General features: G+C 37.4%; 1 protein-coding gene across 3 annotated transcripts; it reads right to left on the bottom strand.

Moving 5' to 3' along the window:
- Positions 1 to 1,782: 1,782 nt before the first annotated feature.
- On the bottom strand, positions 1,783 to 19,384 carry LOC123872403. Of its 3 annotated transcripts, XM_045916655.1 has the most exons (12): positions 19,216 to 19,384; positions 16,745 to 16,874; positions 12,616 to 12,720; positions 12,075 to 12,302; positions 10,080 to 10,174; positions 9,209 to 9,440; positions 7,568 to 8,736; positions 6,966 to 7,155; positions 6,455 to 6,672; positions 5,960 to 6,140; positions 4,399 to 5,481; positions 1,783 to 4,107 (listed from the first exon to the last, which is right to left on the bottom strand). In XM_045916655.1, the coding sequence occupies exons 1-10, from the start codon at positions 19,221 to 19,223 to the stop codon at positions 5,972 to 5,974; spliced, it is 2,544 nt and encodes an 847-aa protein (XP_045772611.1). In that variant the 5' UTR covers positions 19,224 to 19,384; the 3' UTR covers positions 1,783 to 4,107; positions 4,399 to 5,481; positions 5,960 to 5,971. The 3 variants fall into 3 exon arrangements, with proteins under 3 accessions (XP_045772611.1, XP_045772610.1, XP_045772612.1); XM_045916654.1 differs by having other exon boundaries at positions 4,399 to 6,140; XM_045916656.1 differs by lacking the exon at positions 16,745 to 16,874 and having other exon boundaries at positions 4,399 to 6,140.
- Between the last annotated feature and the right edge of the window lie 82 nt (positions 19,385 to 19,466).

The following is a 19,466-nucleotide window of genomic DNA, read 5'->3' as shown; positions in this document are numbered from 1 at the left end:
ATGTTGCTAAGTAACTTATCGACAGATTGCAAATAAATTTTATTAATTTCGGCCGTTAATTGACAGAACCAAAATAATATGGGTCAGTATTATTTAGGGATTTGAGTATTTCATATCATTTAGACTTTTAATTTGATTCATTTAGTTATCAATAATAAGGCAGTATATTATATTTATGTATTAACTTTATTGGGGTATATTTATTACACTGGCGTACAATTAACAAAATCTCACTATCGGGTTTTATTAAAATTCTTAACATTATTTATGTAAAATTATAAATAAATACCACATTTCTGTGTCGCATTGGCACTCCTTAAATGCTATTTGCAATACCTGCAGTAATTCCTTGAAAATAATATAGGAATCGAGCTATTTAGACGGATAGTTCACATACTGTTTGTCATAATACATAATTTCAAGATAGTACTGCACATAAGTAACGCGTACAGTCTGAAAAAGGACTCTCCATATTTGCTCTATTGCTCATGTCAAAAGTACGGGTTTACCGTAAACCCTACTTTTGACATAAGTTTGGGATCTATAGAACGCGCTCTGACTTTGCTTAGACTTAAGACAGAGTTAAAACGAGACAGATGTATATCTCTCACATAAATCTGTCTCCTTTTAACTCGATCTTAAGTCTGAGCAGTCAAAGTGCGCTTTATTGGGTTGAAATCTACAGAGCGTAGACTTAAGTTTCAGTTAAAACGAGACAGATTTATGCCAGCGGTATAACGCTGTCTCGTTTTAACAGTGTCTTAAGTCTGCAAAGTGCGCTCTATAGATCTCAGCCTAAATCTCATCCTGAGAGATGACACAGAGCAAATATGGTCGAGTCCATTTTCAGATTGTACGCGTTATAATAAAATATACCCTCATATTCATAAAAATTTAAAACTTGTCTCTGTTTTGGCATGTTACTTGTTTATTGTTTGAATTTTTATGAACGATGGGGGCGGAGACTATAAAACAATAACAAAACATTCTAAGCGGAAAAAGTTTCGGTTTTGGACGCGATTCGTAATATGCACATTTTTGAACATTTCGTATTGATACAACATTAAAAAATACATAATTGGAATGTTTCAAATAATACGCGGTACTTACAGACTAGATAAAATAATATTAAAAACATTTTTAATACGTCATTTTTCAATAGTTTTTGATTATCATATAGGTAAATAACAGCAAAAATTAAAGCATCAATTTATCAGTAATCTGTCAGTCAGTTACTTCAGGTTTCAATATGAAATCTATTTGTAATCTGTAGATACGTTACGTTGCGACGTTATTTGTCAAAAATTGTATTGTCTGTTTTGATAAATAACATACCGACAGATTAGAGATACGATTGCATATTGAAACCGGATGTTAGGTTAGGTATTTGTCGAAAAAATACATTTTTTGACATAACAGCTAATGAAAAGAATACCAGCCGTTGCAAAGCTATCGACAGATTACATACAATGCAGGCGTTTTGGAGAATTTATCGACAAGCTAATCCAAATAATTTAGCAAAGTAACGAGCTTAACGGCCAAATATTAATAACGATCAATCTATCTCTGTCGATAAGTTACTTGGTAACATTGTTATTCGTCAAAGAAAGACCATACAATTTTTGACAAATAACGTTTCTAAGTAAAAGCTTATCGACAGATTACAGATAGGATTGATTATTAATTTCAGTCGATCAGCCACATCTATTGAAGCAGACCTCAATCATGGACGGGAGCAGATTGTAACCAACTTTATTTTTAAGGAGCACTGAGCAAAGTTTATTTTCAAAATAAACTATTGATCCCCCACAATCTACTGACATTCGACGGGCCAATAATTTAACGGCCGAAATTAGTAATGAATATTTATCTGTAATCTGTAGATAAGTTACTTAGCAACATTGTCATTTGTCAAAAAAGTCGCTAAGTATCTTATCGACAGTTACAGACGATTAATTTTGATAGTTACAGATATTAATTTTGGCCGTAAATAAACTATCTACCAATCTATAGTATGCGACATGTCGAGGTGGCAATCGGGTTGGGGACGACCCACTCACTCGCACAGCCCTCGCGCTAACTCCGTGCGGAATAACGCGGGTGACGTACGGGGTGTTCCCCCTCCCCTCATACCCCGATGGCCATCTCGACCTACATAAATACATACATCAATTTTGCAAGGGGGCTTTGAACTGAATTAAAATTATTGGTTGGTAAATATGCACCTTGCAGAAAATAACAGTTTTTAAGCCATAAAAATAAACTGCAGACTCAATGGCTATCTATCATAAATATAAAAAAAATAACGGGCTATATTAACAATACTATAAAGCTACAAGATGGCAAGATTGAGCACAGATTAAACAGCAATACATACTACGTGGCCGGGAACTTACGACTAATGGCGAGATTACTATGAGCGTTTCGCTACCATAGACTACATAACTAGCAGTTGAGTACTAAAAATGGGTGGACTGAATGTGGGTAGTTCAGTTTTTATTGCGTTCCATACAACTTTCGACACAACAGTTTTTGACAGCAGGATTTCAGGTTGTTTTCTGTGGAGCACGGGCAAAGCAGCTTCAAACCTATCACCCAATTTTCCAACTTTCTAGGTGTAACTTCTGGTATTTAAGTAGCTTTAATAGGCGGGCTAATTCGACCTTTATATAAACTTTTATCTATACTAATATTATAAAGAGGAAACCTTTGTATTTTTGTATGTTTGTATTGAATAGGCTCAAAAACTACTGGACCGATTTCAAAATTTCTTTTACCATTACTTAGAGGGATTCTTCCGAATCCGTATAGGCTATATTTTATCCCGGAAAATAGAAAAAATAAATGTCCACCCGTGCGAAGCCGGGGCGGGTTGCTAGTTAATGAATAAAAAGTGACATATTGACCTTTACAGAAACTGTCAAATTTATTATCAGCTAAACATTGAAGAAAAATCGGCCCTGAAGGTCTATAGCAAACACAATGCTTTAACATCTGAATTGGAATGTTTTTCTAAAAATAATATTATACCTACCTATTTTTGAATTTTTGAGATATAGGCGGAAAGAAGTTTGGCAATAACGGTCGACGAATTCAAACGATACAAGTTTAGAAACGCAATATAAGCTCAACTCCGCAATTTTGGCTTCAAGCTGCAGTATTTTGTGCAGCAAATAATTATTTTTGGCTAACTTTTAATAATTTTCTATTTTAAATTTTCAAGATGGATTCAAAGATATGTACTGATCCTGTAAACTTTACTACGGACTAAATAGGAAAATGGCTAATAGACGACAATAAAATTATTATTGGACAGCTTTAGACGTGAATTTTCTTTAAAAGTTTAGAATATTTCTGAAAATTCTTGATAGATTGCAATGACTAAAGTTGTTTTAGAAGTTTTTTTAGTTTGCAACTACGATCAGAATTAATACTAAGATTAGTCTTTAAATTTATTATTTAATGGGTTGTCTACTTCCAATAGTAGGTACGTCTAGTCTTCTAACGACAAACTACACCTAACTTCACTTTACAAAATATCTAATCGGCTTCCTTTTCTCTACAAGATCTTAATCAAATGAAAATGTCTTGCCACTTTTAACTACTTGAAAGTCTAACCAACAATACTAACTAACAGCCGAAATTAATGAAACCAAAATCCTATCTGTAATCTGTCGATAGGTTACTTGGCAACGATATTATTTGTCAAAAATAAGGTATTTTTTGACAACGTCGCTAAGCAACTTATCGAAAAATTACGGATAGATTGATTTCGGTCGTAAAACTAAATTAAAACTACGAGTTTAACTAAACAAATAAATCTGTAAGGAATACTTCGCACCATTACTATGTAATAAAATCGTCACATCGATAAGTAGGTATAGTGATCGCAAACAAGAGTAGTCCAACGATTGGACTCCAATCTGAACACGAACTGAACTGCGCAGTGTACGAAAACATTTCTCAGCGGGACTTGTGTTCTTGGGTGTATAGGACGCGACAGGTTGAGATGGCAACCGGGGTGGGGACGCCCCACACACCCGCCCAACCCCCGCGCTAACCCAATGCGGGTGACGTGCGGTGTGCGGAGCGTTCCCCGCCTCATACCTGTAGCGGTTGCCACATTCGCAAGAAGATGTCGCTTCTATACTCAATCAATCAACAACGCTCGATACACGACCTACGGCCTAGATGGCAGCACGGGTAGCTTACTCGAAAACTCAAAGGAGAAACACGCAACTTCCAATCGCATTGACAGAGCGTTTACCAAATTGGACTATATATAGGAGTTTCGACGCACAACCGTCGGCCCAGCTGGCGCTACCGAGCACAACACCGCTCGGTTGGGAAATTTCCCTATTGCTACGGTCGAGCACACAGCACAGCTCCCGTACATACCCAAATAGCCTTCTCAACCTGTCGCGTACTATACGTGCGTAGAATGTCATATTGCAACTTCAGATCCGACTAACTGCTTGTTTTGCAATTATTGAACTCTGGATCAGCGCCGACCGTAGTCAAACTACGCGGAGTTTGCATGTTTGAGCAGATTTAGCAATCAAGACATTCATAACTAAATGTAGTCTTTATCCAAATGGAAATAGTAGGTAAATAGTATTTCTATCGTTAATTTAATTATTCTAAAACTGCTCAAGCATGCTAGAAGACGCGTTTATCCAGCAGCCAGGCGGTGATGTCCCCCTATTTAATAACGAGTGTTGCCTGTTACATCAATAAATACCTAAGTCAATAAAATAATATCAATAAGTAGTCAATAAAATAAGTAGTTGGTACCCAACCTGACGCTTACAAAAAAGTCAAAGAGGTAATATACTAGTAGGTAATGTATTGAAAACTCACTCACTATATTTTTGCTCTGTGTTAACTGTCATATCGAAAACTAAGAACGGACCTTTTGCTAGATACACACAGTACAGCAAATATGGCGATCGAGTCTTCAAAATATGTATATTGTATATGCACTATAATAGTATTTTCTATGAACAAACACCTGACGCACTTTGTGATGACAAACTTTTGGTTTGACCCCGACATGGATCGCGTGGGTCAAGTGAGTGGTAATAATTGTAGGTTCCGTCTTAAATGCAAGGTAATTATCTATATCCAACGATATAAGTACCTATATCTAGCGATATAAGTGCCTATATCTGATGTCACAATACCACAGAATAAGAAATAGTTCGCGGTCGCAACAATAACAAACGTGTGTTCTGCGTGTTCACGTAGATCGTCGCTGAATAGCTAAGGGTCATGTCACACGCTCAGTATTTATGGTAATTCTGGTGTGATCTCAGTACATTGGAAGATCCTAGCACAAATATCGCGATGTGGACGTCAATAAATATTGAGCGTGAACTCCCAAGGTCAACAACGTGAACACACGCGTGGTGGTTTTACAAGAGCAGCGCGGATGGTCGCAGTGTTGGGGTGGCGACGATGTCTGAAGGCAGCGGCGACCAGCTAGCCGCGCTCCGCTTTTTAGCTGCCGCGTACATTGAGTGTCCACACGGCTCAATTCATACCTAGATGGCAGCGGCCGGCAGTGGTGCGGCAAGCACAGTGAAAATATAATTTTAAACTTTATCTACACACTTAAAAGACCAGTATCGCTTTAGAAACTCGAAAAAAAGATTCCGACGAATCCTCCTTTTTTGAAGTAGGTTAAAAAGGTCGCGCGGACGCGGACAGCCGCGCGCTCCCCATTTGCTCACCCCCGCCGCAGTTCGAAATAGTGATGTGCCGAGTCGGCTACTTTTGGGATTTTAGTTTCCTGGTACTTGTTACAATCATTTTTAATCCAAAAGCCCGGTTTCCTTGCTAAATCGAGGTAGGTCAAGTGGAGATTAGGCGCTTAGGGGCTTGCCGCGGCCGGCTCTGACGGCCACGTCGCATGGCTGCCATCTCGATGTGCATTGAGCCTAAGGCCAGGCCACGTGAACACGCGTGTGGTTTACAAGAGCAGCGTGGAGTGGTCGCGGTGCAGGCGGCGACGCGCGCGCAGCGGCGCGGTGGCGAGGATGTCTGAAGGAGGCGGCGGCCCGGCTTGTCTCGCGCCGCTCTCCTGGTAGTAGATCTGCGCTCCCCCGCACGCTGTGCCTAGGACTACGCTGTCCTCGCTCCTACCGAAAATACATAGAGGGGAGTTTTAATACGCGCAATCTCAGGCGGAGCGACAAAAAAGCGACTTTAACCCCATTCTGCTCGATTGGCCCTATCTACGGCCACTGACGCACTGACTGACAGTATACACACACTTACCGCAGTATAAACTCGGTGAGGTCAGGTTGTTCATCGAACTCGTGTATGTGGCGATGTCGAGCGCCGCCCAGCGTCCGCCCTCCTTCACAGAGCACCAGATAGCTGTAGTCAGCGCCATACATTTCTGTTCGATTGGCCCTAATGCCACTTATGCGTCGAAAATACACAGACTCACCGTAATATAAACTCGGTGAGGTCAGGTTGCTCCTCAAACTCGTTGTGTATGAAGCCCATGGTGGCGATGTCGAGCGCCGCCCAGGGCCCGCCCTTCTTCACGGTGCCCCAGTCGGGGTCGAGCACCAGGTAGCTGTAGTCGGACGCGTCTGTTTGCGTCGTCACTGGGTCCATGCATTTCTGCTCGATTGGCCCTAGTGCGTTTAAGGATGTCTCCCACTGTAACAAATTCACGATTCTAATACCAGCTGGCAGACAATTTATAAATAATAGTCAGAAAATTTTCTGTCTAATACGTTGTCTGTCATTCTGCAAACATTAGATGCGGACGTCGTATCCAGAAAATTATTGTAAGTCGGCGAGATCCAGTTCAAAATGTAAAGGTGAGAAACAGTTCTGGATAAATAAAGGCCTTTGCATTCATTTCACAACCCATTTGCGTATTTGCCGGAGTATAGACGCATGCAATTAACCTTAGTCTAGTAAAAAGTTTGGTCAAATGTTGAACTTACCAGTGAGTTGATAGTGTCAGCATCGTTCGCCGCCTCGAAGTCCAGCAGCGCAAGCAGCGCCATATTGTGCAAGCCGCTCACGAACAGTGCACACTTTACAGCTTGTGCACTGAACGTGGGCAGTATTTCCAAGTCACTATCGCTATCCTCGTCTGAGTCTTCGCTCTCTTCATGTCGTTGTTTCGTCCTGCTGTAAAGACATACTACTCTTTAGTTGACAGAGCGGTAGCCACTGGTTAAGATGTCGCGTCAGCCTCATAGTAACGGGTTCCAGGGTTCAATCCTGGGCACATGGCGCTAAGTTTTCCGAATTATGTACGTTTTAAGCAATTAAATATCACTTGCGGTCGAGGAAAACATCGTGAGGAAACCGTCAAGGATTTTTTTAAATTCATGATAAGTAAGCACTCGACCATAACCACACCTGATGCAAAGTGATGATGTGGTCTAGGTTGGCGCGCTATAGATGCTTGTTCACTATTTATGCCTTGAAGATATAGAATAATCAACGTAATATCTTTATATGGATGGATTACCGAATATACCTAATCTTAATATCGCAATATACAGTACAATGTCAATTTAAAATAATTTTTATTTACCTTTCCGAAAATGTAACTTGCTTATCCAAAGCGGGCGTCAGTAACTCTCTCAATTCCAAAGGAGTCATAACTCTACTACTATATCCACTCGATTTATCCGAAAACGCTAAATGGCTTAACTTCTCCATTAGAGGCGTTAATTGCACACCAGACAATTTCTTCTTCAAACTTATCGCATCTGGATCCGTCCCAATTTGCGTTTCACTACTTTCTGATAACGATTTGAGAGGTAACGATAAAGATTTTCGCCTGGACTGATCAGTTTGCACGGTTTTTGACGAATCTTTCGCCACTTTCTTCGGCGTCCGCTGCGGGGACTTTATCAAATCCGAATCGAAATCTTTGAACTTTTCCTCGCAGAGTTTGAGGTTGAAATTAAACATATTCTCCTCTTTCGTCCTCTGTTTTATACCCGAATAATACTGCTCGAGGTATTGGTTAAATAGTGATTCTGATATCGCAACTCCATCGTTTCTGAATACTGGGAATAAAGGATCGTTGATTGTCATCGTGTTTTGGGTTTTTTCTTCCGGGGAAGGATCGGATTCGTCGTCGATTTTCGACCGTTTTAGTTTCATCTTTGACGAAGCTCTCGTGGACAATTTTCTGAACGTTTCCTGCAAGTCTGTTACGCTTGCTAACTTTCTTATTGGCTCGGGTTTGTTTATAAAGTGCTCTCCTATACAATTGCTGTTTAAAACTGTTTTGTTGTCCCTTTTTTCGTCTTCCACACCGTTTGTTGTGTTTTCGATGTTTTTAAGCACATCTGGTTCTATGTTTTCCGTTTCGTCTGCGATGTTATCGGGTTTGTCTGGATTTTGGCATATTGATAACATGTTTCCGTGCAAGCGTTTGTATTCGACCATAGGTGTAGAACAGACACTCGTTTGACCTGTAAAGACGGTTTCGTTTTCTTTTACGTCTTCGTCCAATGATTTCTGTGTTTTGAAGCTGAGGGATAGTTTGTTTGGGCGCGGTCTGGGTTTGTTTGTGAACGGCACAACGTCAGGCATGCTGGGTTTTCTTTGTACATCTGGATTTTCCTCTTTATTGGGCGGGGACATCATTGTATGATCTTCCTCTGGGACGGCAGTGAAGAGTAGGGATTTGTCTCTTTTCATCCCCGATTGGGGATGATCTCGAACTTTTTCTCGTTCCGCCTCTTGTAACTGCAATAAAATCGTCATTAATTTCGTTTAGTGGCATGTTCGTTTTCGCAAGGTGAAATAAACTTCTCAATTCTAAAAATAAACCCCTGATTGCCTCTAAAACAACTTTAAAATTTTGTTTGGCCATAAATATTAAACTGACAAGTTTTGTAATTTCGTTCTAAATCCAGTCCATTATAAATGTGAGTGTGTCTTTCTGTATAGTATCTATAATACCTACCCTTTTCACGGCTGAACCGGTTTTGACGAAGTTTAGTACAGAAATAGATTACACCCAAGGATACCCAGAAAATCAAAGAGTTCCTGTGGGATTTTAAAACCTAAGTCCACGCGTGCATCAATTTTTTTTAATGTGTAATCTATTTGTATTAAAGAAATGGAGAGTGCAATTTTGGCTAATTTTAATAATTAATTAATGTAATGGATACTAAAAATTCTATAATAGGCAACTGGTTGATGTTGGAATAATTACCTTTTTAAATCTAGCAATAACTTCTTCGCCATTTTGATAGAAATCCTGTAACTTATCCGTTTGCTTTTTCAAAGTGTTATAAGTCTTCTTTCCTACGTAAACTACTAATAGTTGAGCTCCCAAGGGCAGAGGTGTGTCGGTTTGCAGATTTTCGGCGGGGGATTTTATCCGGTACGGGTCCACTACTGTTAAATACGAGGTCAGACTTGGCGGTAGTTGGGTGGAAATTATTCTGAAAAAATAGGTTTAAAAAAAATCAATATTATATACCTACAGATTTAAAGAGTGGAAATTCGTATTTAGGTATCAGTATATTTATAATCCGTCGCGTCGTTAAGTTACCTACTTATTAATGTAATCAATCTATCCATAATTTGTCGATATGTTATTTAGCGACGTTTTAAATTTTCAAATGAGACCATACGAATTTTGACAGATAATATCGTTGCTAAATAACCTATCGACTGATTACAGATAGGAATTGTCAATTTCGGCCGTTAGCAACATTATATGTGTCCAAAATTGTATCGTATTTGCAAGTAACAAGGTTGCTAAGTAACTTATCGACATGTTATTCAGTTAATTAGATAGGTACCTACTCGTAATAGACTTTTAGTTTTTACAGATTTTTTTGTACAAACATTTTTATCAACAATTTTGTGATGTATGCAAATTTAACAGTTTTTGAATGTCATGGTAAGGGTGCGCAGTTGAAAAAAATAAAGCAAATAGGTAGGTAAATACGTTTTATGCGCTAAGATTTCAAGCAAAAAAAGTTGGAAGCGGTCGATAAAATGTCGCACCCATTTATGTAAATAAACTGGGACTATCAAATATTTTATGATGATGCGCATATCAAAGATATATTTACTTGTTATTATAAAGTATGACACCGCCCAATACTCCTTTACTTCTGCGACAGTGCTCCAAAATTTGCATTGATTCCATATACACTGATGTAGCACTCTGAAATAGAAAATATGTAGCTTATATACCTATACCTACGTATTTTGCTTGGAAGGCTTCGGTCGTCGCTGCATCCTACCGACAAAGATGTACCGCTAATGAATTTACGGCCAAATCTTTTACCAACCTATTCAAAATAGATATCAATTAAGTGAGGTAGGGGAGAGACAGGGCAGGGAGACAGGCACCCCCATTCTGATCCTACCATTGTACACTTTTTGATTGTTTTGATGATGATGTAATGGAGATAATTAATTACGCAAACTTAAAACTAAAGCTACGAAAATTCCAAACGCGCCTAGGTCTGAGAGTAGTAGGATGCATCCTTCTGCCACGGAACTCTAAAAACGATCAATTAATAAACAGAATTTGCTTTCGGAACTCTTTTGATTCATGTATAGCAGGTTATCAGCGTAATACCATGTCGTAACAAATTATCACGTCTTTAATTATCAACAATAATGATAAGATACTAAATATAAATAAACACTTGAAACTATTCAGGCTACTCGGAAAGTTTTGGGATTATGATTTTTCATCAATAAGCCACTGTTCGTTAAAACTGGTTATCTCTCAAAGGACAACGAAACATACCAAAATAAAACTAAACTTATTTTTTTGTTGATCTATTGGAAAGTAAAACGATAAATTGCCGGCCATTTATACTATTTTTTTTTTACCGGACTACCTACGGCAAATCCAAAAGAAGGAAAGACGGAAGGAAGAAAAGGGGAGGAAAAGTTATGATTTTAGCTGTAGGTATAATGTACGTATGTTTGTATTTATGTATGTTCCACCGTAGCGCCTAAATTAGTGAGCCGATTTTTATTGACAGACAATTAGTTATTATGGTCCGAGTGTTATAGGCTACATTTTATATGAACAAAATCAATATGTACCTATACTACTGAACACTGTTACTATAGTAACAGTTTTATTTTGTTTCCATTACTAATTCATAGTTAGGCCAATCATTATGGGACACCCACGTAGCTTCCCACACGTGTATCTAGTAGAAACCTAGAGGTAAAAAGTAATTCGTTAATCTTGTTATAGTAAAGTTACCTACCTACAAGTCGCGTGGTTGACAAATACGTATAATTGGATTAGGCCGTCGTAAAAAGTTATACGTATGGATTTGTAAAGGTTACGATAGGTTGTCGGTTTTAGAATTCTACATATATTTGTTTTTCCTTCAATCACGCCGCAACGGACCAAAACAGATCGAACTGATTTTTTGGATGAATACAACCTTTAGTAAGATACTCAGAGAGTGACATAATCTACTTTTTATCCCACGGGATTTTCAAAAGCCACTGTAAACTTTTTCTTTCTTTTTCTCTTCATTGTTACAACTTTCTAGTACAAATACAAGTGTAAATTAAAAATTTTCAACACCCCCGACGAATCATTTTCAAATAAATAATTAGGCAACGTCCATCTTGACAGCTTGATATTTGTCAATTGACACTTGAATATTATGAACCTAAGGGTTATCTAACCTTCTTTTCTACAAGAAAACTAGAAAATAGCTGATATCTTTTAAACGGCTGAACCAATTTTTTTGGATTATAGCTAAGAACACTTTCGATCAAGCCACCTTTAAAACAAAAAAAAGTAAATTAAAATCGGTTCATTCGTTTAGGCGCTACGATGCCACAGACAGATACACAGATACACAGACACACAGATACACACGTCAAACTTATAACACCCCTCTTTTTGGGTCGGGGGTTAAAAAAAAAGCTCAAGTCCAAAACAAAAAAAATTGAAATCAATAAGCAAGCCCTCAAAACAACCGTTTAAATTCTTAATACGAACAAAATCGGAGTTACTCTCAAGTCGCGCCAAAAAAATATAGAACCTCGGATGCTTCAGAGTCAGTTAGTCAGTCAGTTACCTTTGGAAGACTCAGCATTGGCACCCGCTGGAATATATGGCAGCCATACTGCAGCACTGGCAGGTAGGTCTCGAAGATCTGGTAGAGTTTCTCCGCCAGCCTCTTCTGGTCCTCCATACTGTCGGCCAGGGCTTGCAGGTCGCCGTGGTATACTTTGATCATTGACGTTAGGAGGCTGGCTCGGTTTTTTAGCACCCAATCGGGTATGTTGCGGTCACTTCCTATTGCCTAATAAAGAAATTGACAAACATATTTAATCACTTTTCAAAAAAAACTTAATCGAAATTGGTTTACCTGTTTGAGAGTTAGAATGACACAGACAGACACACAGACCATCAGATACACGTGAGGAAACCTGGAGGTTCTCTTCCCTTTAAAGAGGCGAATCGTACTGTGCTCAATTATAGTGAGCCGGCTATCGATTGATCGTGATAATCTTTATTCTTTGCTTACTCATTACTTTGCTCATAGATCAGTAGATGCTAGTCTAAGTACTATTTAAGGTATCATTATACAAAAACAATGATATATTAAGGCTTACCAGAATGTATCTGCCATATTCTCTGATAATAAACTTCCCGCTCTGCAACGTGATGGCCAGTGGTTGTGAGAAGAGGGATTTGATACAGTGTGCTGCACCCACCACCTGGACAAAACAACATTTTCAAAATAAAACATTTCATGTTCTGATAGTTCTCGTTTGGGAAATAGGTTTAAACTCAAAGTCAAATCATTCATTCAAAATAAGCCACATCAATTTTTGATTTTCAATTTATAATATTTAATGACTAGTAATTAAACGTAAACTTAGAACTAAAACTATTAGAGCTCCAAACGCGCCCAGGTCTGAGAAGAGCCAACAACAAATTCAGCAATGCCTGCAATCCCTGAAATCCTATCAACGCACAGCTCAAACTGCTGGACGGATCGGGCTGTTTGGTATACAAATTGCTTTTATAACGTAGACATCCGCTAAAAAAGGATTTTTAAAAATTCAATCCCTAAGGGGGTAAACAAGGCGTTTCAAATTTACGTAGTCCACGTGGACGAAGTCGCAAGCATAAGCTAGTATATAATAATTCAATGATAGTAGCCGGGTTGTTTAATTTTATCCTGTATTTTCATAAATCTGTACAATGGTAAGCACTCCACAGTATAAAACTTCCAGCTCAGTGAGTCTATACAATTTGAATGTTGTCGGTTGTGGCCTGAGTACGCATAATAAAACAACTCATTTGAATGCAGATTTTACGAAACCGGTCAAGTGCGTGCTGGGCATCGTGCAGTGAAGGGTTCCGTAGTTGCCAGTCACATTATACAGTATACAGTAACTTCTATATCAGTCACATTATATAGTATCACATTGTATAGTATATACAGTATACAGTATCTTCTATAGGTCGGTGTAGGTACTATGCCGGTTAGGTAACCGGCATAGTACCTACACCGACCTATAGAAAGAGATAGCGGTTTCGTAGAACGTTGTCTCTGTCGTGGAGACCGACGAAACGTCACACAAGTATGAGTGACAGAGACAACGTTCTACGAAACCGAAAATACTTTCTGAAGGTCGATCTACAGTATTTCCTACCGGCTACTTTACTAGCTGTTTTCCACAACTACTTCATTTAAGTAGCTTTCAATATAATTTATATGACTCCCAAGTATATTTTATAAGTTGGTCGTTTATATCCAATAACATTATAAGATAAACGAGAAGAAAAATATATCGACTCCAGTTAACGTGTAGAGGAGGTACCTACCCTAAACAGTCTTTTTTCAAGATTTTATTTCACCACTTTGCCCGTATGATTAGTAAGTATCTATATCCACGCGAATTTACATATTTCTAGAACTAATGGTAATTTCTGAGCTAAGCAGCGAACGGATGGTTCCTTGTTTATTACGGAACCCTAACAAAAATATGCAAGCCGTCAATACGTACTTGAAATAGACGCATTCAAAAATCGGCTTTATGGGAACGTTCCGAGGGAAGAGAAATCCGCGCAGCGTGTGTAATTAAAAACTCTTTTATGATGCTTAAAGAAACACTTGTGTTCTCACTGAACATAGGAGTGTTTTTAAAGCACAATAATGAGATTTGAGTAGATTTTTCACTTATGACAAACAATATACCTACCTAGGACTAGCTCTTATGAATTATGGGCCAAAGTCTCTTTCCCAAAGCTCTTTTCATTCTGAGGGGTGCCTTTACTTTTCTAGAGATAACCCCTACGCGTTGAACCAGTGTTCCTCGCGTAGGTTTTGGGAGGACAGTCCAATAATTTGTTAAAGTTACTTAAATTATACCTGCTTTGTCTGAGTGACGCTTGTAATAATTCGTTTGTGAAGTCTGGCAATCTAACTTGGCCAGCGTGGCGGACTATGGCGTAAACCCTTCTCTTCTGAGAGGCGGCATGTGCTCAGTAGGTCAGCGATAGTTTTATCATGATGACGATGAACGGAATTGACTGATGTAGATTATAGAACCCATCGTCTATTGGACACCTTACATGTAAGCAGGTACAAGCATGTATTCAACAGTGTGCAGCGCGAACTTTTTTCGCGCGAGTTTGAATGAAGAGCAATTTGGCGGATTGCTTACTGGGTCAAAATGTAGGCGGTGGAAACTTGAATTTAATCTCAGCGTATTTTTCATTTCGCGTCAAGTATGAAATCATAACATGTGCATAAAACTAGAGAGAAAATAACTTTAAATAAGATCACCAATTTTTGTCTTCGACTGACGTATGGTAAAGTGAGTGCGATCTAAGATTCAATTGTAGATACGATTTATTCGATTTTAGTTCGCATCATAAATCTTTGACGTCGTAGACCTATATTAACCAAAGCCTTCTTAGTTACAGTTTTTATAACGGCAAAAACCTCCATGCAATATATTAAGTTTCGAAGGTCAGAACCTCGCGAATAATCTCCTGTAATAGATGCTTAGATAAGTAATTCATACCTCCAAAGTCAAACTAATCTAAATATGTAAAAGGAAAAGGTGAATATCCGCCTGATATATCAACACACAGCTCAAACTACTGGACAAATCGGGCTCAAAGGCAAGCAGATAGCTATTATGATTTATGACGTAGACATCCACTAAGAAAGAATTTTTGAAAATTCAACCCCTAAGAGGAATAAATAAGGGTACGACATTTGTGTAGTCTATTAAATAAGTAGGTATAGTATGCGACAGATTGAGATGGCAACCGGGGTATGAGGCGGGAGGACGCCCCGCACACCCACACGTCACCCGCGCTTTGGACGGCGTGCCGGCCGTCTCCACCCCGGTTGCCATCTCATCCTGTCGCGTGCTATATGTATTGTGTAGTTTGATAAACAAGTTATCTCATAACTCTCAGGTACTCCTACTCGACTAGATCGAAGTCGGTTTCATTGATATCGTTTTAATTAGGTCAATTGAAGGTATTGGAACGCTAAATTATTGATAAGTGAGTGTTGGCCGTAACTTCGGTCACGGAATTACTTACCATTCTCTCATGGGACAAGGCTAGATATTCTCTGGCAATAAAAGTAACCTGATGTCCGACTCCAGAATATAATCTACCTCAATGCCTGTTTCGAAGTTTAAGAGGCCAAAAATAAAAGACATGCCAAAAATGTGTGAAGGATAGATTTATTCACTGTAGAGTGCCAAGAAAGAGCTGGCATTAAAGCAATGTTGGCCGCTGCGGGATCAAAACTCAAATTATAGCGTTTAAAAATTAACTAAGGTACCTATTAGGTAATTACTTACCTTACATTATAACAAAAGACAGCCATTTTCGGGAAATCAATTAACGCTTCCGATTAAAGAAAAAAAAACTAAGATATTTGAGCACTTTTCGGACTTTTTTCTATCGAAGAAATTCGTTTCTATAGAATATGTTTCTATTTCATTTAAAAAAAAATTATATTTCATTCCACACAAGTGAAACACTGAAGTTTTCAAATAAAAGCTTCCAAAAGTCTAAAATTGTGCATATAAGTACTTAATATAAAATAGTGGTGATCAATAGTTATTTCCTGTTTTTAATTTTATGTGGATTTAGTAGGTACTTAACTAAACCTATATATTTTAATAATTAAACTTAAATAAAATTTAAATTAAAAAAACCATTTTTAACGGTAAACAAATAAAATTAGGTATGTATGTGGCTATCTATCTAATAAAAAAAGGTCGCGCGATGTTTTTGACGAAGGTATTTGGGGCGTATGTTAATGGTGAAGCAGGCCCAACCAAACGACCATAGTAGAATACATTAGCCGTTTACGTCAAAACAAAACAGGTTCCTGTCTCCTAATTATTGCACAACTATAATTCGACCGTGGATACCTCATCACATCGATGGATTTCAAACGAGGCAATGCCACGCAATGGATACGTACTATACTTACTATAGTAAAAATACTGTAAAAATGAAATGTGTCTTTGGAGCTTTAGCTAACTTTTTTGCAATATCTGTCTTAACTACTAACACCAAACTTACATACAAAGAATCAAAAGCTTAATTTGCTATAATCTGCTGAAAATGCAAATCTGTATGGTACAACATGCGGCATACATGTACCACCCGCCCCCCCACTGCTACACATGCAGGAAAAGCCAGCCATCAAGAAAGCCCCAAGCTGTAAGGTTCTAATATAATTATTTTGTGCACCTGTCCGGCGAGTGCCAGCCGCTGCGTGTCGGACACCCACCCCGGGTGGAAGTAGAGTACCGCGTCGGCCGGGTCGTCCTCCTCCGCCACGCAGCACCCAGTGTCGTACACGAACACTATCATCATTTCCCTACAACAAAATATATGTAACTAGAGAATGAACGCGACTTCGTTCGCGTGGATTTAGGTTTTTAAAGATCCCGTGGGAACTGTTCTATTTTCCGGGATAAAAAGTTGCCTATGTCAATTACAGGGACGCAAGCTACCTCGATACCTTTCATACAAATCGGTTAAGCGGATGGGTATTTGGGAATTCCGTGGGAACTCTTTGATTTTCCGGGATAAAAAATAGCCTATGTCCGTCCCCGGGATATAAGCTAACCCTGTACCAAATTTCGTCAGAATCGGTTGCACTGTTAGGCCGTGAAAAGGTAGCAGACAGACAGACAGACAGACAGATAGACAGACACACTTTCGCATTTATAATATTAAGTATGGATATGAACACACCTAATCAGGTTTGATCAAGTAAAATAGATCTATGCTTTAGGTTTTTGATAAATTCTGTGTGAACTCTTTTATTTTCTGGGCTTAAAGATCTCTATACACAGACACACTTTCGCATTGATAATATTAAATAGTATGGTTGTTAATAATATATTTAGTAAATTATTAAAATCATCATTAACATATTGGTATTATACTTATCAATAATCAAATAATTATTACAAAAAATAGCTTATCATTATGTCTGAGTATTTTGTTAAAATTAAATATGTAGTTCTTAAGTGAATATAAGTTGCTGGAATAAACAAAAAAAAACTCAAAATTCATGAGAATAACCATAAAGTAGGCTACGCAGTATCAAATATAATACTGTTCAATGTGCATGATTATGATAACTTGAGCATGTAGAGATGTCAGATTGCAAAACAAGAATAATATAATCTATATACTTACATTGGATGTACTGTTAATTGGATCTTAGCCTTAAGCCATCATGCAAATTGACTGGTATACTCATGTAGGTATGAGTGTATGGTCGTTTCATACAATAGTAGTTCCAATTTCATTTGAATACTAAGCAACCAAAGTCCATGAAATTTTGTAGACATATTCTAGAAACTAATATCTGTGTCTGTGGTGTTTTAGATTTTTCTAAAAATATGTAGTTTTAAAATTACAGGGGCTCAAAGATTTGTATGAAAATTTTTAAGACTGTGTAACTTTGAAACCGAATATTTTAACAGAAATCTGGAAAACCACAGACATAGATATTAGTTTCTAGAATATGTCTGCAAAATTTCATGGACTTTGGTTGCTTAATATTCAAATTAAATTGGAACTACGATTGTATGAAACGAGTGACAGAGAGAGCCCTCTTAATTGACATTCCAGACAAAAATAACTTAGTTTAAAAAACAGCATAATACAAATATTTGTATAATGGATGAGATTAATTTACATTAATTAGACAAGTGGTTTCCCAAGGTTGTCTGAGTATTTGAAGAACTTTGGCAGAATGTAGTGTACTAATATTTTATTTATTTATATTTATTGTACAGCTAATATTAGAATATTAGTTATTCAATGTTCCTAAAATATCAGTACTGCATGCATTATTCAATTAGGTAATATTGGTAATATTTAGTTTATTTTTAGTGCATTAAAGTATTTAAAAACATTTGAATTATTTTTGTAGAGCTAAAAATTAAAGTTGTAGCACATTTAATGTAGAAAGATAGACTAATGTAAGTTGGTATGTATGGTATGTATATGGAAAATCTTTAATTGAATGGCATAGTATTTAAGTATTCTTTAAAACAAATAAATTCACACTTGCTATTGGCATGTATTCCTACAAGTAATTCTTAAAATATTATATTAAAAAACAAGTGAGTAAGTATATAATTTATCATATATAATGTAAGTAATATTGGACTGTTATATAATAATAATTAATTACACAGGTTTACCTGTGGAGTGTGGACCTAAAAGTGGGTGCAAAAGATGTTTTGTTGAAGTCACAATAATCTAGTTGCTAGGTTTAATGAAATCAAGTCAGTAGGTAATAACAACCAATAAAATATGGCTTAAAAAGTGAAAGTTTATATTCCAATCAAAAAATTCCTTAATGTTTCTACCTATTAGAATTAACTACTTACTTAGTCTTTAAAATTATTTGTATAGAGCAAAGTATGTTGCATATATTTTGTAGGTATATACTTAGAGCTTACTTTGATAAAAGTAAATAAACAAAATGATCATTTTCCTAGATAGCGCAGCAACTGAAAAACACCTCAAAGGAGTGACGGATTATAAATAAAAATCTGACAACATTTACTTATTGCTTCTGTAATTGATATTTTATGGATTCTACAATTTCACAACATGAACTCGGCCGCAGAAACGTCGATTCTAGCCTAAGCTAATCATTGCATTGCACGGAAATTAAATTTAACATCACTTACTTTGCCATTTTGGTAGTTTATCTGTTCCTTTTCTGTCTCAGGCACAGCTTCAGATTTGCAACATGTTACAGGGATTAAAATTAAGGAAAACAAATCGATTACAGTGCGCGTAATATTTTCATATTAGAACGATCTTTAAAAATTCTAACAACACGACCACCGCAACTACTCGCTGTTTCTTTACAGAATAAAAAAATAATAAAATCAAAAGTGACATGACACAGTGTTTCCACCTATAATTAAGGTTTACC

Source organism: Maniola jurtina, chromosome 15, assembly GCF_905333055.1.
Source record: "Maniola jurtina chromosome 15, ilManJurt1.1, whole genome shotgun sequence".
NCBI classification, from domain to species: domain Eukaryota; kingdom Metazoa; phylum Arthropoda; class Insecta; order Lepidoptera; family Nymphalidae; genus Maniola; species Maniola jurtina.
Note: the sequence above shows the minus strand (reverse complement) of the source record. Positions and strands in the feature narration are given on the sequence as shown.